The 23,263-nt window shown below is 43.2% G+C and overlaps 1 protein-coding gene across 1 annotated transcript in view; it reads right to left on the reverse strand.

The window, feature by feature from the left end:
- GLRA1 (glycine receptor alpha 1) overlaps positions 1–753 on the reverse strand; it is a 34,121-nt gene extending 33,368 nt beyond the window's left edge. The window contains exon 1 of the mRNA XM_071758943.1: positions 524–753. Within this exon, the coding sequence (XP_071615044.1) occupies positions 524–579 (56 nt within the window). The 5' untranslated portion in view covers positions 580–753. The remainder of the gene's footprint in view (positions 1–523) is intronic.
- Positions 754–23,263: the final 22,510 nt, after the last annotated feature.

A 23,263-nucleotide genomic window follows, 5' to 3' on the forward strand; every position in this document is an offset into this window, starting at 1 on the left:
AAAAAAGTTGGAAGGGAATGTGATTATTTCTTTGTTTTCAGTGACTTTAGTCTTAGCAATCTGAGGAGATAGGGTGAGCCCTCCTTGAAATGGTATCCCACGATTTCTTAACACTTAGACATGCAGTGGAAGCATCCCACGGAACTCACCTTAACCTGCAATGTGGGGATGGGGAGGGGGCGAGGTGGGAATATTTACCCGGGCAAATTCAAGTGCAGCATTCCCAGCCACCACTAGTTGTCACTTTGCAACCACCTGGGGTCGGTGTTTTCAGCACTGCGGTTACTGGGATTGCGGTGCTAATTAAACGGAGAAACTCCTAAAGCCGCGGAAAGTCTCGAGCCCGGGGCTGTGAGATCGCCGGTCTGGGGGAGCCAAGAGGAGGCGGAAAGGCAACTCAAGAAAAGGCTGAACCCGCTGCCCTGGGGCTGAGGCTGTGCCTAGGGGCTGTGCCCCGAGCAAGGGGTGGGCAAGGCGGTCCAGCCCGGTGCACACACACCCCTCCCGTAAAGCCGAGTCTTACCTGAAGAAAACGATCGTCTCCCACACGTAGACTCCGAGTGCGTTGACGTTGCACATTTTTCCAGCTCTTGCTCTTGGTTTGTTTTGGTTGGGTTTTTTTTGTACTCCGTGAGACGTGGGCCGGTGGGGTTGGCCAATAAAGTAGCCCGGCACTCCAGGGGGAATCGATAGGGGAAACGAGGCGCCCTTCCCGGGGCTGGCTGGGGAGGGGGGAGAGCGGGGAGACCCCGGTCAGCACCCTGGGCAGCAGTAGCAGCAGCAGCGGGGGAGGCTCCGGTCAGCACCCTGGACAGCGCCTGTCGGGCGCGGCGTTCAGCACCCTGGAGAGCGGCCGGCGGCTCCGCTCCGCTCCGGCGCTGCCGTGGCTCGTCCCTCCCCTCCGCCGGTGCCCTCGCCACCGCCACTGCAGTGATGCTCGGGGCAGAAGGACCAAGCTTCCCGCACCGAAATCTCCGTTTCAGCGGGATCTCGCTCCGGACATCAGGCTGGCGAGAGGGGAAGACGCAGGGGGTGTAGGTTCGCCATCAGGGTGATGGGCTAAGGTGGGAGTGGGGGGGGACACCTTCAACAACCCAGAGCTTTAATTTCCGCTGTTAGCCGGGGGTGTCTTCCTAATTACATCCACAGGAATTTTGTCAGTGTGGAGCCGTGCTGCAGTCCCGATTGTGTCGCTCTCTTGCCCGCCGTTTGGCTGCTGTTGATTCCTGCTTCCTTTGCTATTTTCCTCCTGAATAAGTTATTGCTGCTGTAGGGAAGGTGTCCCATTGCTCAGGGCTAGAGCGGAGGGGAGCAAAGGGGAAGTTTCTTGGGAAGCACTCCCATTGTGCTCAGAAACAAAGTGGCTCAGTGTCCTCCTAATGCATCTCATTTCCTCTCTGCCCTGTCTCCCCTCCTAGGACTCGCCAGATCTTGGGAGTTTCTTGCTGCATTAATTTACTAAACTGGGGGGGGGGGGGGAGGAGGAAAAAAAAAGAAAAAAAAGAAAAAAAAGAAAAAAAAGAAAAGGGCGGGGAGGGGTGGGGGAAGGGGGTGGAGAAGAGGGAAGGCAGAGAGGAGGGGGGTAATTCAGCCTCCCCACCATCCCAAGGCCCTCCTCTTAGCTGTGCTCATTGGTCTCGGGGCTGAAAAAACTACTCTAGGACGTGGTTGGATAAACGCATGTTGTTCACCAGAAGCTGTTAACCTCTCAAGTGCTGATACGTTTTGGTTGATTCAATTATTTATTTTTTTTAACCCGAATCCTTGTCCTTTTAAGAAGTCTCTGAAATCGTCTCCCTTGACAGGGTAAGCATGTTGTGCCTTAAGTCTCCATCTCGTGGAAGATCTGCTTGGCTAGAGCTGTTGCTATGTGTTGCTGTTGGATTTTATGGAACATCTCTGTGTTGGGGTTTTTTGTTTGGGGCTTTTTTTTTTTCCTCTTTTCTTTCTGTTATACTTGGTTTTATTTTTTTTTTTTTCACTTATGCATATGGTTTTGCAAAGAAATTTGGCACACAGCAGCAGAACCATCATGGCCAGGGCAGGTAAGGAAAATTTAGCAGTCTCTTATCACAGCTCCAGCACGCTGGGCTCTGCCTGTGCTCACAGGGTGTTGAGTGTGCTGGTCGGGTTGGGGAGGAAGGGGCTCCTTAGTCACTTTTTCAGTGTGTCACTCTGCTCAGCTTCTCCTCAGCTTATGAGAATTGAAATGAAATCTTAGCCCTCCTAAATGTTCTAGTATTTCTTTTTACTTTCTGGACCCGATGTAGTGGAATTTTTCTTCCTTAAGTTCTATTTGTTTACTTGTCCTGTGCTTTGCAAAACTTCTCATGGCAAAGAAAGAGTGGATTTTAACCCCTTTTTAGCTCTTCTAAATACGTTGAAAGACTTGTCTCATCCCACATTAGGAGGATGGAGGTAGAACAGACTGCTTGCTCCACCACTAGGAGAGCTCTCCCTCCACCCCCCATCCCCACCCCTCTTTCTCCCCCGGGCTAGGTAATATCCAAGTTTTTCTTCTCACTTTGGGTTGTATTTCAAAGAACCTTATTGCCACACTAAAAGTGATGCTTTTAATCTCCTCTTTTTATCTGTTTTAAGGTAGTATGTTTACTTACCTAAACAGATAAATATATTTTGGGTTCTCATTCAGAAGATAAGGGAAGACAGACCTGCTTGGCTTCCAGCCACTGGTACAGAAGGAGCTTAATCTGATTTACCCAGCTACTGCACCTTAATGTCTGACTAGATTAATAGCAGGCTCTGATTTCAGCTCATGGACGTTCCTGGGGACACCATTCTGTGCAGTGTTTCCTGCCTGCTCCTTTCTGGCTCCTTGCTGTAATTTCTCTCTTAATACTTATCCCCACATGGATGTGCCTCTGTCACTGTGCTTTTCCAGCCCTCAGTGTGCTGACAGACCAGAGGAGGAGCTCCACACTGGGAGTGTTAACAGGAGTCGCACAGCAGGAGAGAAATGGTGTTTCCCTGCACGTTTATTAGGAAGCAGAATCATCTCTTGGCATCCGGGGGTTTAAACAGGAGGGTAGTAAGCTTTCTGGTTCCTTAAGAAATGGGCTCTGTGATGTGTCCCTCGGTTGTAAGTTTGATCTTCTTTATACTGAATAAATCTGGACATCTCTCCTTCTGTCCCCACTTGCTCTCCTTGCACCACCTGGGGACAGGGAACCCGGGTGGTTGGGAATAAGATTGAGAAAGCAGATGAATTTGTGTGCATATAACAGTGGGACTTCACAGATATTCCTGTTGAAGGGTCTCAACTGTTTTTTTTTCCAGGGAAAGAACTTACCTGCTTTTCTGTCGTCTGTTGTGCTGCTGAGGGTGACTGAGTGATTTGTGTGGGCTTGGGGACTCTGCTGCTGCTCTTGACACATCTCTCTTTGTTGGAGAGAAATAGGAACATTATTGCTTTGGCATTTGGGGAAACAGAGACCAATACAGGTTGAAACAGATGTTCAGAGAGGTTCTAGGCATCCAGATGCTCTCATATCTCCTGGTGCCAAGGCAGTTGTTGCTTGCTTGCCTTGGTACACTGCTTGGTACAGTATGTGCTATTTGTCTGTGTCAGACCATGGTCAGAGGGGTTCAAAATACTTGGGGTCCCCATCCTCAGATTTAACCTAGGTAATTCAAGAAAGGACTGACCAACCCACACTAAAACCCATCCACAGGGTTATCTGTGATGAAGTTACATGAAGTTCTGTACAATGCCTGGTTTCTAATTTCCTTTTGCTCTCCAAGAAAAAAAAATATCTGGAAATCTAATAATAGCTGGAAGTCAATTTTATCACCTTTATTGTAAGTAACCCTTGTCATCAGGTACTGGTTACCAGAGCTCCTCTCCCTGGATCTTTCCTGGCTTGCTCTTTGGTTGGGTTTTAGTTCTCTGCTTGATTTTGCTGTAGTGTTTTTTGAGATTATATATATATAAATAGATATATAGATATATACACACATATATAAATATATATAAAATATGTATATTTAGGAGGGTTTTCTTGCCAGGTCTCTTAGTTTTCAAGCAGAATCCAAATGCTTTTGAGAAGCATTTATATATCTCTGGTGGCACTTGTACAAATGAGAGTTGGGGAATAAGTTATCATGATGTCAAATGAGCCTCTTAGAATTACCTGCTGTGTGTTCACATTGTTGATGGCTTTGTTTGTTTCAACATGGATGAGCCCTGTAAAACCTGCTGTGGGTGAAGTTTTCTGGGAAGTTTCTGTGTCATCTTCTTTCTGAGAGGGCTGAAAGTGATGGATTCTTTTCAACATAAGACACCACGAAGATGGTTACTGCAGAGTAACTGCTGGAGTAGGAGAAAATATTTTCTCATTTAGGTCAGTGTTTACATCCAAACTTGCAGGAGCAGGTCAGCATTTTAGAAGTTGTGGCTTACAGTGAAATATCACTGGGTACCTGTAGAAAAAGATGTGCATGAGGAGTAATGTATACTCTGATGATACATCTGTCAGTAGATACAAGTCTTTTATGGCTGAAAGAAAAAAAATCTACTTTTTAACTATGGTCTTTTCTTCCTTCATTCTTTTTTCTAGCTATGTGAGTTGGAATATTTGCTCCTTCAGTTTCCTTTGTGTGGTTCCTCCCTGATCCTTTTCCTTTGAAGAATGCAAGTGAATTCCTCCTCTTCTCTGTGAAGAAAATGAATCTTTCAGTGTTCCTGGTAGTCTGTGAGTTCATTTTCTTTTTGATATTTGATAGTATTGCTTAAACACAAGGGAAACCCAGAAGTTCTTGGAAGTTGCTCTGTGATTAGGTGAACATGCACCTTGTGCTAAGACTTAACCTAAAACTCATTCACAACCGTGAGCTGATTTCATCCTTGATGTTTTTCATGTCTGGATTTTATAGCAGGTAGAACCATTCTTAGTTTCTTTTGCTCGCCTTTTAAAAATCAAAGTTCTGATAATAAATTCATACATGGGGGGAAACTCCTTCGACCTGAACATGCACACACACTGCCTTCTTTCCCCAAATAAATGACAGGAGTTTCAGTGAAGAAGTGTCTGGCATAGCAGTAAAGTACACTCAGTGTATCTGGGGAATACTAAATCCATTATTGTCAGTTTGTTCTTTGGAGAATGGTTAATGAGGAAACAGTGCCCCAAGAACTTCATTGTGCTACCCAAGACAGGGATTCAAATTGCTACAGCAGCACTTCTTGCCTTTTGACATTGAACAATGTTAAAGAAATTGTAAATTAAAATTAAGTTTAGGGAATTTTACAAAGGACTGTAGAAAGTAAATTTCTATTCAGTTAATTTCCACATGTGCTGAGCTATTTTTATGCAAGATGAGTCAACTAAATACAATTTTCTTAGAAACTTAAGAACCTGGGACACTCCTCTTTTTTTGAATAATTGCTGGTAAAATTACATTTAAAAATGTTCCAGCAATGTTTTATAAAATTTAGTCAAGATTTTTTAAATGACAAATATAAAGATGAAAGAATGGAATGGATGGATGGTTGTTTTTCCCCCAGCAGTGGTGATTTATTAATAAATTTCCATGTTTCATATGTCGTATATTGACAGCTCACTTGAGCTGTGAGCAGTCTTGCTGCATATCATAGGCCTGTCACTCTTATAATTTATGTAGTGTTATGTAGTAAGAAAGCAGCATGAACCTTCTAGCTCTAAAGGAAATACACTGCTACTTTCATTAGGAGTTTGATTTGTAGGTCATAAGTTAATTATTTCCTGACCTGCACAGAATAATTACCAGGCAATCACAGAGAACCTGGAACTAGTACTTCTTTCAATGATCTTGGCCAATAAAACTTTTTTGGTTGTGCTACTATGTAAATGAAAAAAAATGAAAAAGAATTGAAAAAAATAAGCCAAAGTTGCTTTTATAGATGGTCTTGCTAGACCTTTTCATGTGCTAACCATCGTGCATTTGTTGGAAATATTATCTCAGATTTTAGTTTTATGAAGCCCATTGCTCCTGCCTTAGCAGCCCTCAAATGCTGTAGGAAATGGGATATTTCTGTTCTGTGCCTTGCCTGCTAAAGAAGGAAACTGCCTCTTTATTTTGGAGTCAGCAGGCACCAAATTTTAAGATGCTGATACAGAAGTAGAAGCAGAGAGGGCAGGCCTAGAGCTCTTCACATCAGCCTCTTCATTCTTGTTGTCATGGATTAAAAAAAAAAAACAAAAAAACCCAAGAAACAGGAACACAAGAGAAAGAGGAAAACCCATATGTTGCATATTTTCATTACTTCGTTTGTCTTGTGAATTCAATAGTGGTGCAAGACATCACAGAGGAGAACATCTTAGAGAAAAATTTTGACTGCAAGCAGCAGACTCAGAGTGCAAACCAGGAGATGATGGCCAGGGAGGCTGGAGTGGCCCCTCAGTGTCCATGTGTTTAGACATCCTCCTATGTTCCTACGTGTCCCAGTTCACTCATAGGACTGAGTAGAATAATTTATCTTCTGGAGTGAAACAAGTTTCAGTTGGTTTCCCCCCCCCCCTTTTTTTTTTTTTCTTTAAGGGGCTTTTGGCAATGTAAATATTTGCATATCAGACTTGTAAAGGATAAAAAGAAGCCCTGTAGGTTCTCCTTTTAATGAATAAAATAGGTCTGGTCCTCTATCTGCTTTAATTAAGCTTTTTGACTCTGAAGGGAGGTACAGAACTGCTCTAATTAATGATCTTGCTTTCCAGTGCTCTAGAAAGTACTGATATTATGGAAGATTTTCACATTGCACCAGCAAATGAAAGGACTTATCACCTCTCTGTGATGCCTTCAGGTTTGATAGCACTGTTGAGATGTTATGTATTGGTAGGGAGCTCTCTCTGATAGAACATGTTTCTTGCTTCAGTATCACTGTCCTCTTGAATTGACCAAGTTATTGGATGCCCTTTGAGGCTTTTTTACCATGGGGACTGGCAGCTTGAGCTACTTCATTGCCATTCAACCAGCCATTCCCTAGTAGGGTAAGCAGTGATTTTTTTTTTTTCCACTAATGCATGGAATTTTGCCACTAATGAATGGAACTTCTTGATTTTCCTAAGGTACTAATGATGTGCAAGGCAGATTCAGCTTATGTCAAGGAACTAAAATGCTACTGCTTACAAGTTTTGAAGTATTGTTCTGTTGCTGCCTTTACCTGCTGCAGATCTGCCAAAGATGAAAGCTGTAAAGCTGTTGCAAATTCCTGCAGTAGCCTGTATTTATGAAAAGGAATAGAAGTGTAAAACCAAGAATGGAATTTTTTTTTTGGTTAAAACATGCTAGTTCTGATGTGGGTTTGTTGTTTGTTTGGGTTTTTTCTTCTTCAAAGCATCAATACAATTCTTTGTGGTACAAAAATTGGAGTGTTATCATGCATTTCCTCTGGACAAGTCACAGAATAGAAATTGCAGCTCATTCATGATACTGCATCGTGCCAGCATTTTTCTTTTATATAGCTTCCCCTCCCCATGAAAATAGTTCTCTACCAAGGCAACTGAATTGGACAAGAGTGATTTATGTGGGCTGTGCAGAGAGAAAAGGCTTTGTTAGGTTTCGGGGAAGGCCTGGAACACTGGGAGTGAGAAACAGCTTGGCTGAGATGTGGGGAATCACAATTCTCTCATTAAATCTCCAGGCCTGTGACCAGACGTGGCCTCACTTTGCATTTGCTGCTTGATTACCAGATCTATGAAGCTGCTGTCTGGAAACAAAAGGCAGTAAATCAAATAAATGGCCATCGTCAGAAGCTTGTGATGTTGTATTCTCCTTTGCTTCATTGTCTGAATGGAGCAGATGCTAAAACCTGTCCATGCAGGTTTCTGCTTGCACCTGGGAGTGCAAATAAAACTCAGCTTTTCAACTCCTCCTGGAGTGTGTCAAGATCTGGGAAAGATTCTTCTCCATAGAAAGAAATGTCCCCATCCCCCCTCAGATATCTTAATCGTGGGAGAAAACAACAGCTCTTTCAGTTGGTAGAGAATTTTACTTGAAAATTTTTTTTTTTTTTTTCTCTTAAACTATTCTGGAGATGAGCTTCTCATTTAACTGACATTCCTGGCAAATCTGGACAGGTCTCCTAGGGATTTACAAGAGGCCCACCTCCCAGCCCTACTGAATCTAAACCTTCCCTCAAAATTACAGGGAAGAGGTTAGTGTCGATATAAATTATACAGAGGGAGGTTTTTTTAGCATTGGTAAAACAACAAACTTTCCTCAAAAAGTCTGCACTATTTTGGTGGAAAATTAAAGTACAGATTCTGCTTCTGGCACTGGGTGGTTGATGTATTGTCTGGTAAATTCCAGATAGCATTACATCAGCTATGTATAGAGGGTGTGTCTGTGCTCCTGTATAAAACCCAAGACCTCTAGGACCTCATCTATTAAACAGTTTGGCCCAATAAAATGGCTCACGTGGCAGTGCTGTACATTAGAAATCAATATAGCTGCACTTTCCTTGTCTTAGCAGAAGACCAGAAAGCTCAAGAGACTGATTAAGTTCTCTTTGCTGGAAAAGCTCCTGCATCCTGAAACATTTTAAATAAATGCCACGTGTCTACAGGTAGTGCTGCATTTAATTCAGATTTTATAGGAGGCTTGCTGTACACTAAACGAATGTATCTTCATTTTAAAAAGCTTATTGACTGTAAACAAAATCTATTCCATAGATTTTGCAAATCTCATGATAATAATAGTTTTAATTAGTATGATGAGCTATCACAATGAATTGTCACTGGCCACGTTTTATTTATGTTGTGTCTAAATTTGGTTATCTATTTACCAACACAGTCCCACAAATAGTCATTTATGGAGTGTTTTAATAAACCAGATAATGGACATTCTCTTTTTCACTTGGCTTGGCAGGGTCAAAATTATTTTGCTCAATGACCAGTGCCCTCAATGTCACTTGTTGGTCACACCCTCCCCTAGGTCTGGGGCTTTTAGGAAGGAGAATCTCATTTGTCTCTGAAAGCTTGAGTGATGTGGGTGTTGAGTATATTTGACAGATTACTGAATTTGTAGGTGGCCAGAGGTTTTGGTGGTGAAGGAGAGGTTTTAAGAGGAACCAGCACTTCTTGCTCTTTTAGACTTGTGGGTGCTCTGGGCACTACTGCTCACAAGGAGTCAGAGTGAGAACTTGCAGTCTGGGTGCTGAGGGGTGTGTGCAGTGCATGATGGTGGCATGGGTACCTTCTACCAGCCCTGGTGATCCTGAATGCATTTGATTTTTGTCTGATGAATCAGGTCTGTCCCTAAATGCCCACTAAGAATTCAGGTCTAAAATCTCACAGAAGATCTAGCTGGGAAGGGAACTACAGCTGCCAACATGTGTGCCTCTTTCCTGTTCCAAGAACCCAAAACTGGAAGGGTCATGCAAAAGGGAATGCACATGCACCCCACATCTGGATGTTGAGGTGCTCTAATACAATATCTGCCCGTTTCTCACTAGCAACAACATCCCTTCCATGCCCAAAGAAATAGAGGGAAAGTAAATCTGTCGATTTATGCTGCCCAGGAAATTACTTACATGAAACTTTATGCATGAGACCTGTGTGATTTCCAATTACTGTTCCCACAGGAGGAGCAGAAGGAGGGAGAAAAGAGGAACCTGCCTTGTAGGTAAAATGGGATTTAATAATGTTTAATTCACAATCTCCAGCTTTTCAAAGGAGTTGCTAATAAGTGTTTGTCTTCTTGTTCACTCCCACTCCTTTTCCCTCTGAGCCAGTGAGAGACACAAACAGCACTGATCACAGAAGAAAAATTGTAAAGGGGAGAAGAAATCCCCAGTGGGAACTCTTTAATCTGCCTCTGGAAAGGGCAATTTGTGTTAACAGGACAAAACTGTAACGTTAATATTAATTACAGGGATTTGGGGGAGGAGCAGGGATGGAGGCAGAGAACAGACTGGAGGGAAGGAGAGATCTGACTGCAAGTCTCTTGCTTCAGTAGGAAACTGAGCAGCCCCATGAGCCCCTCTGCTCAGTGAGGGGGTTTTTATCAGGACTTCAGACCAATTGAGTACCCTAACAGACATCACCTTAGCATGTTGGAAACACTGCAATAAGTCCAGCTTCAGCCAGGGCCAATAGTAGATGCTAATGCAGCTGACTAGCACTAACCTGGCTCATGCTCATCCCTTCCATGCTTGAATTAATGCAGCATCAGTATCAGCTTTTGCTTCTGCTGCTCATGTGGACTCTGTTTTTGGTTCCCATTTTTTTTTTTTTTTTTTTCTCCAAAGTGTGATAAAAAGATGGTAGATTTAACTTCCAGAAACAGACACCAAGGGAGGGAATAGAATACCAGGTGTTGGGCAGATTAATGTGGCAGGGTTTTCTATCAGATATTCAGAGTCTGCTTATAGATAAGCAATTTTTCTTTAAAACAGTCACACAAAACCAACACTCAAATAAACCCACAACCACACAAAACAAACAAAAAAACCCAAACAATCCATATAAGTACCCACTTGCCAATGAAGCAGCTTGGTGCTCTTCCATTATAAGTAGGAGGAACACGAGATGGATTTCATCTGACCTTTAAATTACCTCCATTTTATCAGTTCCATTTTATCAGCAGCTCTTTAGAGAATGAGCCCTTATTGGAATGAATAGATTCCTTCACTGCAGGAATCTGACACGGGGCTGTGAATAGCCCAGCCAGAGTGTGTTTTTCCAGAAGAGATGACATCTGGAGCAGAGAAATATGCTGGTGTGTAGGAAGGATGCTTAACAGGGTTGATTTTGCCTGTATCCCTTAGAGAAGAAATTTCATGACAGGCAAACTGTCAGGGACATGAAATCCTAATTCTTTCTTCTCTTTGTACTGCAGACCTGTGGGGGCAGAAGATGGGCTATCTTCTTAGTGTTCAAGGATGAAAGAAAATAACTTCTTAAATTCTGGAGATAGAAATCAAATAACTATGTGTGTGAAAAGGTTGGATCTGGGCATTGGCAGTGTATGATACCAGAGTTGGTTTTTTTTTTCCTATGGTGCTTGGTGCTGCCTGACTTCTCTTACACCTCAAAGGTGACTTCTGCAGTAAAAGTGGTTGGTGTGGGAGGAAAGGCAACAGCCAAATGCAGCCCTTGCAATGAAGTGGTTTCCTGGAGAGGGGCATGGAGGGTGCAGGGGCTCTCTTCTCCCTTGAGACTTTAATCTACTTCTTGTTGACAACATTTCTGGGGGCATAAACAGCACCCAGGAAAAACTGAGGCTTTGTTACTGCCCTCATACTGTAGTTCAGATCCAAATCGTGGTGGTAATACAATTATAATTTCACAGAAAGATTGTGTCCAGGGGATGAAATGATGCAGAGGAGCTTGAAAGGACCAAACCTGCTGGCCTGGCCACACTGATGTTCTGTGCTTGTGTCAATGTCCAGTTTTGGTGATCTCACAAGGGACAACACTTGGGACCTGTATAATACAAAAAGGATATGGGAGGCTGACATGGGTTCCCAGCAGAAAGTTGCTTCATATTTGTTCAAATGCTTTTCCTGACAGACCTTTTATTGTGTGATTAATCTCTGGTGTATGAGTGGAGAGATGGTTTTTGATATCCAGACTGTGATTTATTCTATTTGTTCCTGGCAGCTTCATCTATGTAAAAGTTAAACTTTTTCAGTTGTACTATTGGAAAACTTCAGAGTGAAAAACAGTCATATTGCCATGTCTTTTCTTTCACAGGCATTTTTAGAGTTCATATATTTCTTTAGCAGGATGTCACCTCCCTGGTTGTCCCCCCAGCCTGGGAGCAACCTAGGGCTGCTACTCCTGCATTTGAAGAGTAAGATGGAGTTTTATAATGGAGAAATATCCTGTTGATACTAGGTAATCTTCCTGTTAAAAAAAAAAAAGACCCATTTCATCTTCTAATTTAATGATAAATTGCAGCGATTCATCAGGGAAGGAGGGTTTATTAATAGAGAGGATAATAAATGGGCTGCAGAGAGATATGAGAAAATAGTTTTGTCAAATTAAGGGGCTTAGGGGAAAAAATGCAGAGCATTGAGTCAGAATTGAAATCTTCAGAATCACTGTTACCTCTCTGTACTCCACACATCATCACAAGGACCCTCTCCCATCTCAGGCTTGCTTCTTTAGCTTATATTTACATAGATAAGAAGATAAATACCCAGATATCCCCTGGATCTTCTTCATGTCACTGGAGGTGTCTCCAAATCCAGAACAAGATGAAAATATTCCGAGGGAATTGAAACCATCTATGAGTTTGGGTTGAACTTATGGAATTGCTTCTGACAAAACTTCCAACTCTGAGTAAAAAAATACAATTTTTTATTTTTTTTTTTTTTTCATATGGAAAATGGAACCAGGAATTTCAGGTGTGGTATCTGCTTTGTAGAGACATTGCAGGCAAAGTCACCCATGTAATGATTTCCTTTCAGTAGCCTGAAGTGGGGTTCTTCTAACTCTCAGGTTAATAGTAACTTGTAAAATTTAACATCTGTCCCTGAAAATGCTGATTATATCTGCTGGGGACAAAAACTGGGGGTGAGATTTTCACAAAGTCAATGACAAAGTCCTTGTTAAGAAATTTTGCTTAAGCGTGAAGATGGAGTTATTATTTCTCCACATGGAGGGCAAAACAATGAATCTTTTTACCTTTTTTCTGTCAGGGATTTTGTTGAACAAGAGACAGGAAGAAGCTGTTAAATCTTTTCAGAACAAGTCCTTTGCTTCCCTCAGGAGAGACTGAGGTGGAACATTTTTCCTGTAGGCCAGTTGAAAGATTTCATTAGGCAGATAAATTAGATACTTTAAAGTTTTGTTTTGGTGAATAAAAAGGCTAAGTTCTGGTAGGTTTTCTGTGCTTTTTCCTCTTTGGGACAACTATCAGATCCCCAGAACTGATCTGCTTTCTGAGCCCCCTCTGACCAAGCTGGCTGGTAGTAGTCCAGCAGTTTCATCATGTTTGTGAATTGTTGAATGATCCTCCTGGTGCTAATTAACAAACAGTGATAATATTTGCTTTCTACATCCTTGAGGGAAAAAGTTGGTAGGTGCAGTACTCTGCCTCTCCTTCTCTCGAAGGAGGCGAGATGGGTCAGGAAGAGGCATCACCTGCTTCAGCTATTTAAGGAAACAGATGAGAAGGGGGGTGGGGAGAGGGAAAATCCCTCTATTAGCAAACTCATTAGTGCTGGGAAAAGTCAAACCAAATTGCTCTTCAGAAAAGCACTGTCTAGCTGGATTTATTATTCTCTGTAATTAGGACCAAAACAGGATGGAGTGTGGTACAAGCAGTGGTTGAGAGAGAAAAAGTGGCCTGTTCAAAACCTAATTACTGAAGGTGAGATGTGACATTGCACCAAAGAGGGAATAACATCACCATGCTGCTACCTCACCTAAAGAGCTCTTTGCTTGCAGGCTGTCAGAAACACTGGGAGGTAGAAGATTTAAAGGGATCTGAGCATGACAGATGAGGGGTGGGATGGTTGGAGAGCAGCCAGACAGAGAGGGACCTGGGAGTCTGGATTGACAGGAAGCTGAACGTGAGCCAACAGTGTGCCCAGGTAGCCAAGAAGGCCAGTGGCATCCTGGTCTGTATCAGGAACAAGCATGGCCAGCAGGTCCAAGGAAGTGATTCTGCCCCTGTACTCAGTGCTGGTGAGGCCACACCTCGAGTCCTGTGTCCAGTTCTGGGCCCCTCAGTTCAAGAAGGATATCGAGGTCCTGGAGCAGGTCCAAAGGAGGCAACTGGGCTGGTGAAGGGACTCGAGCACAGATCCTATGAGGAGAGGCTGAGGGAGCTGGGGGTGTTGAGGCTGGAGAAGAGGAGGCTCAGGGGAGACCTCATCACTCTCTACAACTCCCTGAAAGGAGGTTGGAGCCAGGGGGAGGTTGGGCTCTTTTCCCAGGCAACTCTCAGCAAGACAAGAGGGCACAAGAGGTCTCAAGTTGTGCCGGGGGAGGTTTAGGTTGGACATTAGGAAGAATTTCTTTACGAAGAGGGTGATCAAGCATTGGAATGGGCTGCCCAGGGAAGGGGTGGATTCTCCATCTGGAGATATTTAAAAAGAGACTGGATGTGGCACTCAGTGCCATGGGCTGGGAACTGCAGCAGTAGTGGATCAAGGGTTGGACTTTATGATCTCTGAGGTCCCTTACAACACAACCAATTCTATGATTCTATGGCAAACTGCACCTGGACCAGCACTGCTGTGGTGTGTGTACATCTTCATTGAGTTATGTGAGCACCATGAGCTCTGGACATTCTCAGCTAAAAAGAGAGAGCCTTGTGTGGAAGTGCATCGGCTTCATTTGGACATCACATTGCTTTCAAGGGAGGTTCTTCCTTGTTGGACTTGAGGCACAGTGCTTAGTGCCCTGAGATCACTGCCCTGGTACGGAGCATCAGGGAAGGGAGCAAAAAGTCCCGTAGCAGGGAACGTGTGCTTGGGTTCCATTTGCCCGAGCTGAGGAGCCCTGGCTGAGCCACAAACAAAGTCATCTTTTGCAGAAACTGCTGCCGGAGGGCTAAAAGTGTGTTCTCCAGGGAAGGCTGCTCTTTGATAGCGTGCCCAGGAGCTCCTCTGAAGGCGGCACGAGTTGCAGAAGCTTTTGTCTTTGCCTCTTCAAACACAGCCGCCTGGAGGGGTTTCTTTGAAAGAGGCTTTTTGGTGTATTTCTTTGAAGTGGCAGGAGCTGTGTGGCTGAGCTGCAGGTGGCCCGGTCGGAGTCTGAGCGGAGCCCGTTTGTAGGGGCTGGGGAGCCTGAAGCTCCCTCAGCAGAGGGGAAACATCAGAGACACTTGAGGCTTCTCTGTGCCGGGATGTGGCCCCGTCTTAGAAACCACAGTGAAAATTTAGACAGGTTTTTTTGTCAAAGAAGTATAAGCGTCTCTGTAAAGAATCACAGCTGGATTTAAACAGGATTTGGTTTTTTGGGGTTTTTTTTGTTTGTTTTGGGGGTGTTTTTTTGGTATTTTTGTAATTTTTTTTCCTACAATGCAAGTTCTTGATTACAGTATAATCAGCTTAGCTTAGTTTAAGTCTTCATAAGTTTTATCAGTGTCTGTTTAAAATGTATTTATAGGAAATAAGCTCCCATCAGGATGCACTAATACTCTTCATCTTGCAAATCTAGCTCCTACTGTCCTTCCAGGGAAACTTGTAGCCATCCTTTACACCTTCTAACACGTTTGCTTCTCCACAATGCCTCAGCCCATGCTGTGCAAGCTCTCCCTGGCTTCTTTGAGCACCTGTAGCTGTCCCCAGACTGATCTGAAATCCCTTGCAGAGCTCTGATGCTTTCTGTTCTTTGGCAAATCCTACAGCAGCTGTTCTGAGCTAGTGAAAGGTCCACTATGAAATTCTGGTCTACAACAGTATCAGAAATGGTTGCTTGTGGGAAAGTTGAAAGAACAGGGCAAGGATTTCCAGAAGTTTGCACTTCAGCAGCTGCTTAAAGTAGACATCTTTGAGATGTTTTCCCCCTGAACTTGTCCATCTTCTTTCTGAATTCTGGTAAGCATTTCCTGTGGCAAGCAGTTTCACTGTAAATCTTCTCCTCTGATCTGCTTCAAACCTGCCACTTACAAGTCCATTTGACACCACTTTGTGCACTGGGAGAAATGGTAAACAATTTTCCTCTTTAAATTGGTCAATATTACAAATCTGATGCTCCTGCTCAGCTACCTCCTTTCTGCACTTGAGTGCTCAGTATTTCTTGCCCAGAGACTCAGGGGACTTACATACTGATTGCAGAAAACAGGTTGGAAAACAGGGCCTGACCCAAGCCAGTGTATCCAAAGCTGTCCAGGCTTTGTTTTCTTCTTTTGTGTTTCCTTCTGTTCTTGGGTCCCCTGAGCAGGAGGCAGCCACTGTCTGAGCTGCAGTGAGCCTGTGTGGCTGGAACCAGCCCTGATGGAATAGTTGGAAGGAATCAGGATAACTCCTCTCCAGATGTCATCTGATCTGCATAGAGTGAGGGGAAGGGAACAGCTCTGTTCAGCAAGCTGAACAAGAGTTCTCTCACAACTCATTAAAGCTCAGTTTTCCCTGAAGTGCCAGACACATGTACACACTTGTTCAATCACTCACTCACGTTGGATGTCTGGAAAGGGGCACAGTCCTCATGCTGCTTTCCCTGGCACTGTGATCGGATTTGACACCATCACTGAAGCTTGTGGGCCTTTCTGGATAGCATAAATATCCATAAGGCTCCTCAGTTAGCTCTGTGTCTTCACTTGTACAGCTCCCACTTGTGGCACAGCAGAATGCCTTCCACAGGATCTCCCAGCAGCATCTGACACAGCTCCTTATGTTACTCACATGGTCCAAAGGAGCCTCACAGCATCCTGGAGCCCGTGAAGAGAGTGGTTGGTATGGCTAGAGGTGCAGAAAAGCTGGACAGAAGTTATTCTTTCTACACGCTATTTTCTAGGGCAGGGAATAGGCTTGTTGGGATAGAAGACACATTGTCTTCTACCTCAGTTCTTCAGCCCAGCCAGCACTGGTTGCTCTTATTGGCCTTATCTCACTGTCTTAGTTGCATCTGTAAAAACCTCTGGAGGAAAGAGAAGGTTACGTTTGAGCAAAAGGACTCCAAAGAGGATGCTGTTAATGTGCAGGCTGCTGATAAATCAGCACTGTGCAGTCTCATTCTTTGCTGTGTTCTTTCAGTTGTTCTCTGGGTGAGTGAATCCTGCGTTTGAGTCTCAGACCTGGACAGAAATGGGACAGCTACTTCAGTGTCTTCCTAGATGGTGTCAATGCTCCATGCGTTTCCCCCTGGTGCTGCTTCTCTGGATGTGTCTGTGCTGCAGCACAGACAGCTTTAAATTAAATTGCTTGGATCTTTGTAGCTGTCAGACATTTTGTAGCAGTTTGGCTCTGGTTTCCACTCTGCTGCATTAACAGGAGAGCTGTGTGCCAGCCTGGCTGTCCTGGTGCCATCTGCTTTATGGCAGAGGGTGGGACAGATTCATGGGCTGCCAGGGCACAGCACTTGTAGTAGGTTGGACTGGGTAACAAAACCGTGCAGATGTCACCAAGTTCTTGTGGGTTTGCATAGCTAACAATGAGGACCTCTCTGGCAGCATAAATAGAGATGCCATGGTCCTTTCAGAGTTCCTCTGCACAGGCTTGAAACCATTCCCTCACTGCCCTCAGATGGCTTTAACCTTCTGGTGTGTAAGACAGAAAAGGTCCATGCAGCCTGGTGGTTGCCAGTGATGTAGGATGTTGCAGTCAAGGAGACTTCTGTGGAAGTCTCTTTGCTAACCAGGTGGTGCTGGGGTGGAGGAAGTCTCTGAATCTGCATGTTTCTGGTACTTCCAGATGAGAAACGGGAACCTTTCCCTAGTGCATTGGTTAATTCTAGTGTTAGTCCATCTCCTTGAACAGTCTCCTTCTTTTTCAGGGTGTCTTGTAGGCCAGTGAATGTATAAGCAAGGGAAAACTCTCTGTCTCTACCTCTCAGCCATTTAACATTAAGAGGCCTTGCTAAGATATAGTTTGCAAGGTAGTGGGTGCATCTTTCCATTTGGAGATGTGTCTGTGCTGCAGGGAGCTGCTGCTGGAGGCTTGGCAGGGTGGATTGCTGCATTGTGGAACTTGCCTTGTGCTCTGCAGAGGCCTCACTGCAGGGGCTGGGTGCAGCACTAGCTCAGACACAGCCCCCTTTGTGGTCCTAAGAGAATCCTGCAACTGCCTCCAGCCTCTCCCTGTCCCACCTTTCCATCCTTGATTGAACACAAAACTCCTAATCAGTTTTGCTTTCCAAAGTCATGTCTTTCTGCAGCACGGAGCTGCTTCCAGAGATGCTCCGAGTACAGTGAGGGGGGAGGGAAATCAGTTTCTTATTGATAATAACTGTCTTTAACTCTACAAATATCCCAGGCTCTGGGGATCTGCCTGAGCTGATGGAAGGATGGTTTATGTTGGTCCAGTTCCTGCACAATGATTGAAAATTGATGGAAGAGTAATGCGGAAAATGTCTGGCTTGTCTAGGAAAGCAGAGCATGACTCTGCTTTCTCATATTACCTTCAGGGAAAAAGTGGTTAAGAGCTGATTTTATAAAAAAAAGAAAAAAAAAAGAAAAAAAAAGAAAAGAAAGAAGAAAACTGAACCAGTGAGATACAAATACTGCAGAGAAACTAGTGGGGCAGAGAACAGATGAAATGGGGTACTGACTGCTGGTTGAGCTGAGTGTCCATCAGGTAACTCATTTTTTCTCTTTCACCTTCTGGGTCGAGCATCCAGAGAGGATGCATTCCAGTGGTCAGGGGGCTTGTTTACTCTCTGGAAAGTGTAGGTTTTGCAGTTCAAGAGAGCAAGCCAGAAATGAGAGAGGGTGAACTGACACTTGGAGCTTCACAGGAGGATGCTCAGGGTTGCCATGTAGCCACCATGCAAAGTTGTTATTTTCTAATCAAGTTCTTACTGCAGCCCATCAGAACTAATTAACACAGAGCCTCTTCACTCTCCACTCACATATGAATCTTCTACTACTGGGACTTAGACACTAAATAAGTGCTTTTTGGGAGAGGAGGATGCTTGTGTACATAATAAAAGTAGGGATAAAATGAGGGTGTAGAGTGAAATAATGAGAACTTAAAGAGTTAATTTAATTCTTAAAATTTGTAGACTTAGGCACTTTTCGAACTGTACTGAAGGTAAAAAGTTGTTACAATATGCCCTTAAATTTGATACAGGTCTCCAGAGCGTTTGCAAACTGTTCCTTTTGACCAGGTCTGACTATCCATTACTCTTGGTGTGCAAGAGGCCATTTAAAGTCCATGGTTTCATTAGTGAATCAGGACTGGAAGAAATCTGGGTTAAATTATGTCTGGACAGTTATGAAGATGGTGGAAGAAATTGGGCATTTCAGATGTCCCTTTTCTTTTTTCGTGTTTATGGTTGGTTTGGGGTTTGTTTTTTCTGTTTGTTTGTTGGGGGTTTCTTTGTTTGTTTTGTTTTGTGTGTGTGTGTGTGTGTGTGGTTTGTTTTTTTTTTTTTCTCCTTGAACTCCAAGGGTAACTTGCAACAGTTAAAGGCTCCTTCCTTACCCTCTTGCAGACACTTTAATGGATGCATTAATAATCTCCAGCTTGATACTACCCAGGCAGATCTGTGTGCTCTGATGTAACATGTCTGTGGCTATCACAGCCAAGTGGACATCTATTCTTTTCTCACCTCAGCCACAGAAATGGCTCCCCTGAGAGGGGCACTTTGCTGTACCACAATAGCCAGAGATTGCTGAATATTCATTATAACTGACTACTGAAATTGCTTTTCCAGCATATATTGTACTGGAGCCAAGATGTTTTATTACCTCTTACCTTCTGCTTTCCTCAGAAAAGCTGGTGTGGCTTATACCATCAGCTCAGTCAACTTCCTCATCTGAGCTCCTTCACTTGTGTTTTGCTTTGAGGAAGGAAACAGAGGGGAAAACTCTGATCTAGCCCTAGTGCTTTGGGTCTGTGACAGTGAAATTTACAGTCCTCTGAGTCTGCTGGAAGATTGATTAAAGTGGACAGGACTTTGAACTTTGCTTCAAACAAGAGGTGGTTGTAATAACTGTAATCTTCTGCTTTTCATTTCCCCCTGGGAGGGAAGGAGGGAGGAACTGCATTTACCTCTGTCACAGGGAAAATGAGAGGTGTAAGTGGCCTGCATTCAAACAGCAGCAGCCACAGATCCTCTTTGTTCCTCTCAAAATCCTATCTGGCCTTTTTGTGTTGCTTACTGTGACTTAAAGCTGGCTCACAGTGTGCTGTGTGCCTCCAGCCTGGCTAAAGGTGAGCAGCAGCAGTGACCCAACAATTACACTGCAGGATCATGGTCTGTGAACTCCATTTTCCAGGTGAAGTGAATATAAATTCCTTGGTATTTCCCAGTCCATCTTGTTTGCTGCTGATGTAGGGACATCAAAATAGCTGTACAGAGGCAGCCTGCAGGTCTGTCCATGCAGGGGATTGTCTGTAGTCAGCATTAAACTATTAAAAACCTAAATATATGAGACTCAATATATATATATAGTGAGATTTCCTCTGCAGCAGTAAATGCCAAATGCTTGTAGCCAGGTAGTTTTGTACTGTTACAAGCTTATGCAGATGTACAAAATTCCACTAGTGACAAAATCCTCTTTTATTCACTATCATTGTAAGAAAAATAAATTTAAAAATGCATCTTTGATCACTGAATTACTTGACAATTTCTTCATGGATGTTCAAGATCACTTTAAAAAGACTGTTTTCCTTCCAATCCCCCTGCCTCCAGTTTGAGAGACTTATGTTCAATCCTTTCCTCTGGCTGAGGAGTGGCTCAAACCTTCTTTGATTGTTTCCCAGAAGAGTTCCTTACAAAGGAGGCTGTAGGCTGGGTTTTGTGTGCATGAATCATGGGGAGATTGTACTTCAGTGCTTCACCTGTAGTACTTGAATATTCAGCAAGGGAAAGAGCAGGCTCTGCCCTGTTTTGGGGCAGCTTTGCATATTCTGGTTAGCTCAGGTACCAGACCTGGTGAACATGAGCCCCGGGGGAATTTGTGGCTCACTTGTTGGTTTGAGACATTATTGAGAAATGTGAATTAAGTTATGGTTAAGGAAAAGAGGGAACTGAATCCCAATGCTTTACTTGCAGTCCAGGGCACGAAATAAACCAAAGCTGCTATTTTGTCCAATGCACTGCTTGCATGATGAGATTTGACTTTTAAATTTTCCTTGATCTGCAATTAATATTTTCCCCCCTTGAAAAGAACTTGGAATAACTGTAAATACGAGAATGAAGTGACAAGTAAGTCTCTTTCTTGGATACTCTGTAGATCCCTGAATGCAAAATTTTATGTGCAAGCAATACAGGCAGGAAGAGGTACATAGAAAACAGAACCTGTGGTAGTAATTATGTGAAGCTGCTCTCTCTGTTTTATACTAGTTTAGATTTGGGGTCTCTAGTCAAACTCTCTTGATATTACTGTTGTAGAAAGTTAATTCAGAATAGTTATTTCATATATTACTCTCTTTAGATCCTAGAGCCAAACCTCTTCCATTGATTAAACCACTTGCATCCCCTAGTTCTCAGCTCAGTAGACATTCCTTCTTACTTGGAAATGGAATTATTTAGGTTTTTAAAATGTATTTTTCTCACACCATAGAACCTTCCTTGGTGTTTATGGAAAATCTCCTTCAATATCAGAAGCAGAACAGATTAAACTATATGTGCATGTCTGCAAGCATCAGAACTAACTGTGAAAGTACTGGGTTGTCTGGTTACTTATTCAGTGTTTGCCTTCAGTGTATTTAGCCACACTTTGCAAAATACTAGCTTCATGTACTCTCTTCTGCCAACAATATTAATATTTCAGCATTACATAACTAAAATTAAATTCTTTATTTGTTTCCATATACATTCTTTGTGTGCAGGTGGATGCTGTCCTTAGCTTTGTGGTGCTCTCAGGAGTGCCTGTATTTTGACCTGGTTCAGATTTTATTTCAGTGGAAGGGATTTATGGTTTTGTTTTTGAATCACAGGTACATCACAATCACACCTTGGTTTCCCAGCAAACTACAGACTTATCAAGTGGACAACATGGTAGTTTTTCTGTACTTAGATGGGGGAAGTATAACTGGAACAGACAATGGCCCAGTCTGCATGTAACTTACTCTTCAGATCTAATTTGCATGGTATTTATGCACCCATGGCAATGAAAAAATATGCTAAGATTTCTTTCCTCCCCTGTAGCTCAGCTGGGTATTATGCTGTGTAATCCTGTGATGTGTGAATGTGCTGAATGGTTCTTCTAATAACTTTTGGTAGCGTGAAGCCTTCCTGGGAGATCCCAGAGCTCTTTGTAAAACAGTTAAAGGTTCCCACTAAATCCCACAGACATGGATAAAGCAGGGTTGTGACAGGGCCATCCAGGGATGTGACCTGCAAGATTATGGCACTTACCTTGATTCCTGTGAAATGTCAGCTACATCATTCTGTTTAAGTTATCCTTACTTACTCTATTGCCAACCACTGAGCTGCTCTGCCTAAATGTTCTCAACTTAGTGGTGCCTCTTTCCCTTGCAATTAGATCAGCTTGATCTTGGTTTTGAAGGCTTTTCCACCCCAGGTTTCTCTGTGGCATTTCAGATGTTTCAAGGTCAGCCCCTGCAGTGCAGACTCAAGAAACTCAAGGCCCCAGGTGGCACAGCAGCCCTGAATAGCATCCCAGCTCAGGAAATTAAGGTGTCCTGTCTGATTTAAACCTGGGAGGGAGATTCCTCCTGGGAAGTTAGACACAGTGCATCCAGATGAAACTCTGCCTGTCAGTAGCTAGTGGTGGAATGGGAGGGAGAGCTTCCCAAGCAGCCAGAAGCATTTGCAAATTCAGATGAGAGCTGAGAGTTGATTTCACTTTTATGTCAGGAGATGCATGCTGGAGATCTGCATTTATTGCCCCTTTCCACAATACATCCAGCTCACTTGCTTTTAATGAATAATTTTATTGTTAATATTTTTTGTGAAAAAATGCCTCTATTTCCTTTAATACAAGAAGCTACCAGTGAAGAGTCCTGTGTTCATTAAAAGGTGATTTCTCTTTCCCTGAGCATCCCACCCATGTTTCTATTGCAGCAAAGGCCAGGACACAGCTTTGATCTCACATGGACAGAGGCAGCTGCAGCCCCACGTTTGGCCAGATTGCCCCACATGGCTCTGCTGCAGGAAGCAAACTGCAGGAAAACAGGGAATTTGTGAGGTTAGAAACATGTTCTTTTGATACTAGACTGGACTGAACGTGGAAGCAGGCATGGCTCTCAGAAATGGGTAAGCCATGGTGTCAAAAAGGTCTCTGTCTGGACTGCCTGGAGTCAGGTGATGGGAAACTTAGTCATATTTCAAGTTTCTATTTTAGACATTTTTCCAATCTGGAAATATATGGCAGTTATGTGACTCTTAAATTCCAAAATAATTTAGAACTGCCCTTGGGATCAAGATGTTCTTAGATTTTTTTTTTTTTCTAGAACAAGAAAAATATTAAATTTTAAAGGAGCAATTGGAAGCTTGTGCCTTTTATGTGTAGATTCTGCACTAAATCATAATGGCAATGCTTTTTTTTTTTTCCTTATGCCAAATACAAGTTTTTTTCCTTCAAAAGATTTTTTTAATAAAAACCTTTTCCCTTTGTCAGTAAGGAATTAAGCCCCTGTGAGAATCCTTTGATTTCTTCAATGTACTAAAGGTAGGGCATAGGGGACTTTTAATTTCATGGTTTATTTGGTATTTCAGATGCAGTGAACATGAGTGGT

Source organism: Heliangelus exortis, chromosome 15 (genome assembly GCF_036169615.1).
Source record: "Heliangelus exortis chromosome 15, bHelExo1.hap1, whole genome shotgun sequence".
In the NCBI taxonomy this organism is placed as follows: Eukaryota; Metazoa; Chordata; class Aves; order Apodiformes; family Trochilidae; genus Heliangelus; species Heliangelus exortis.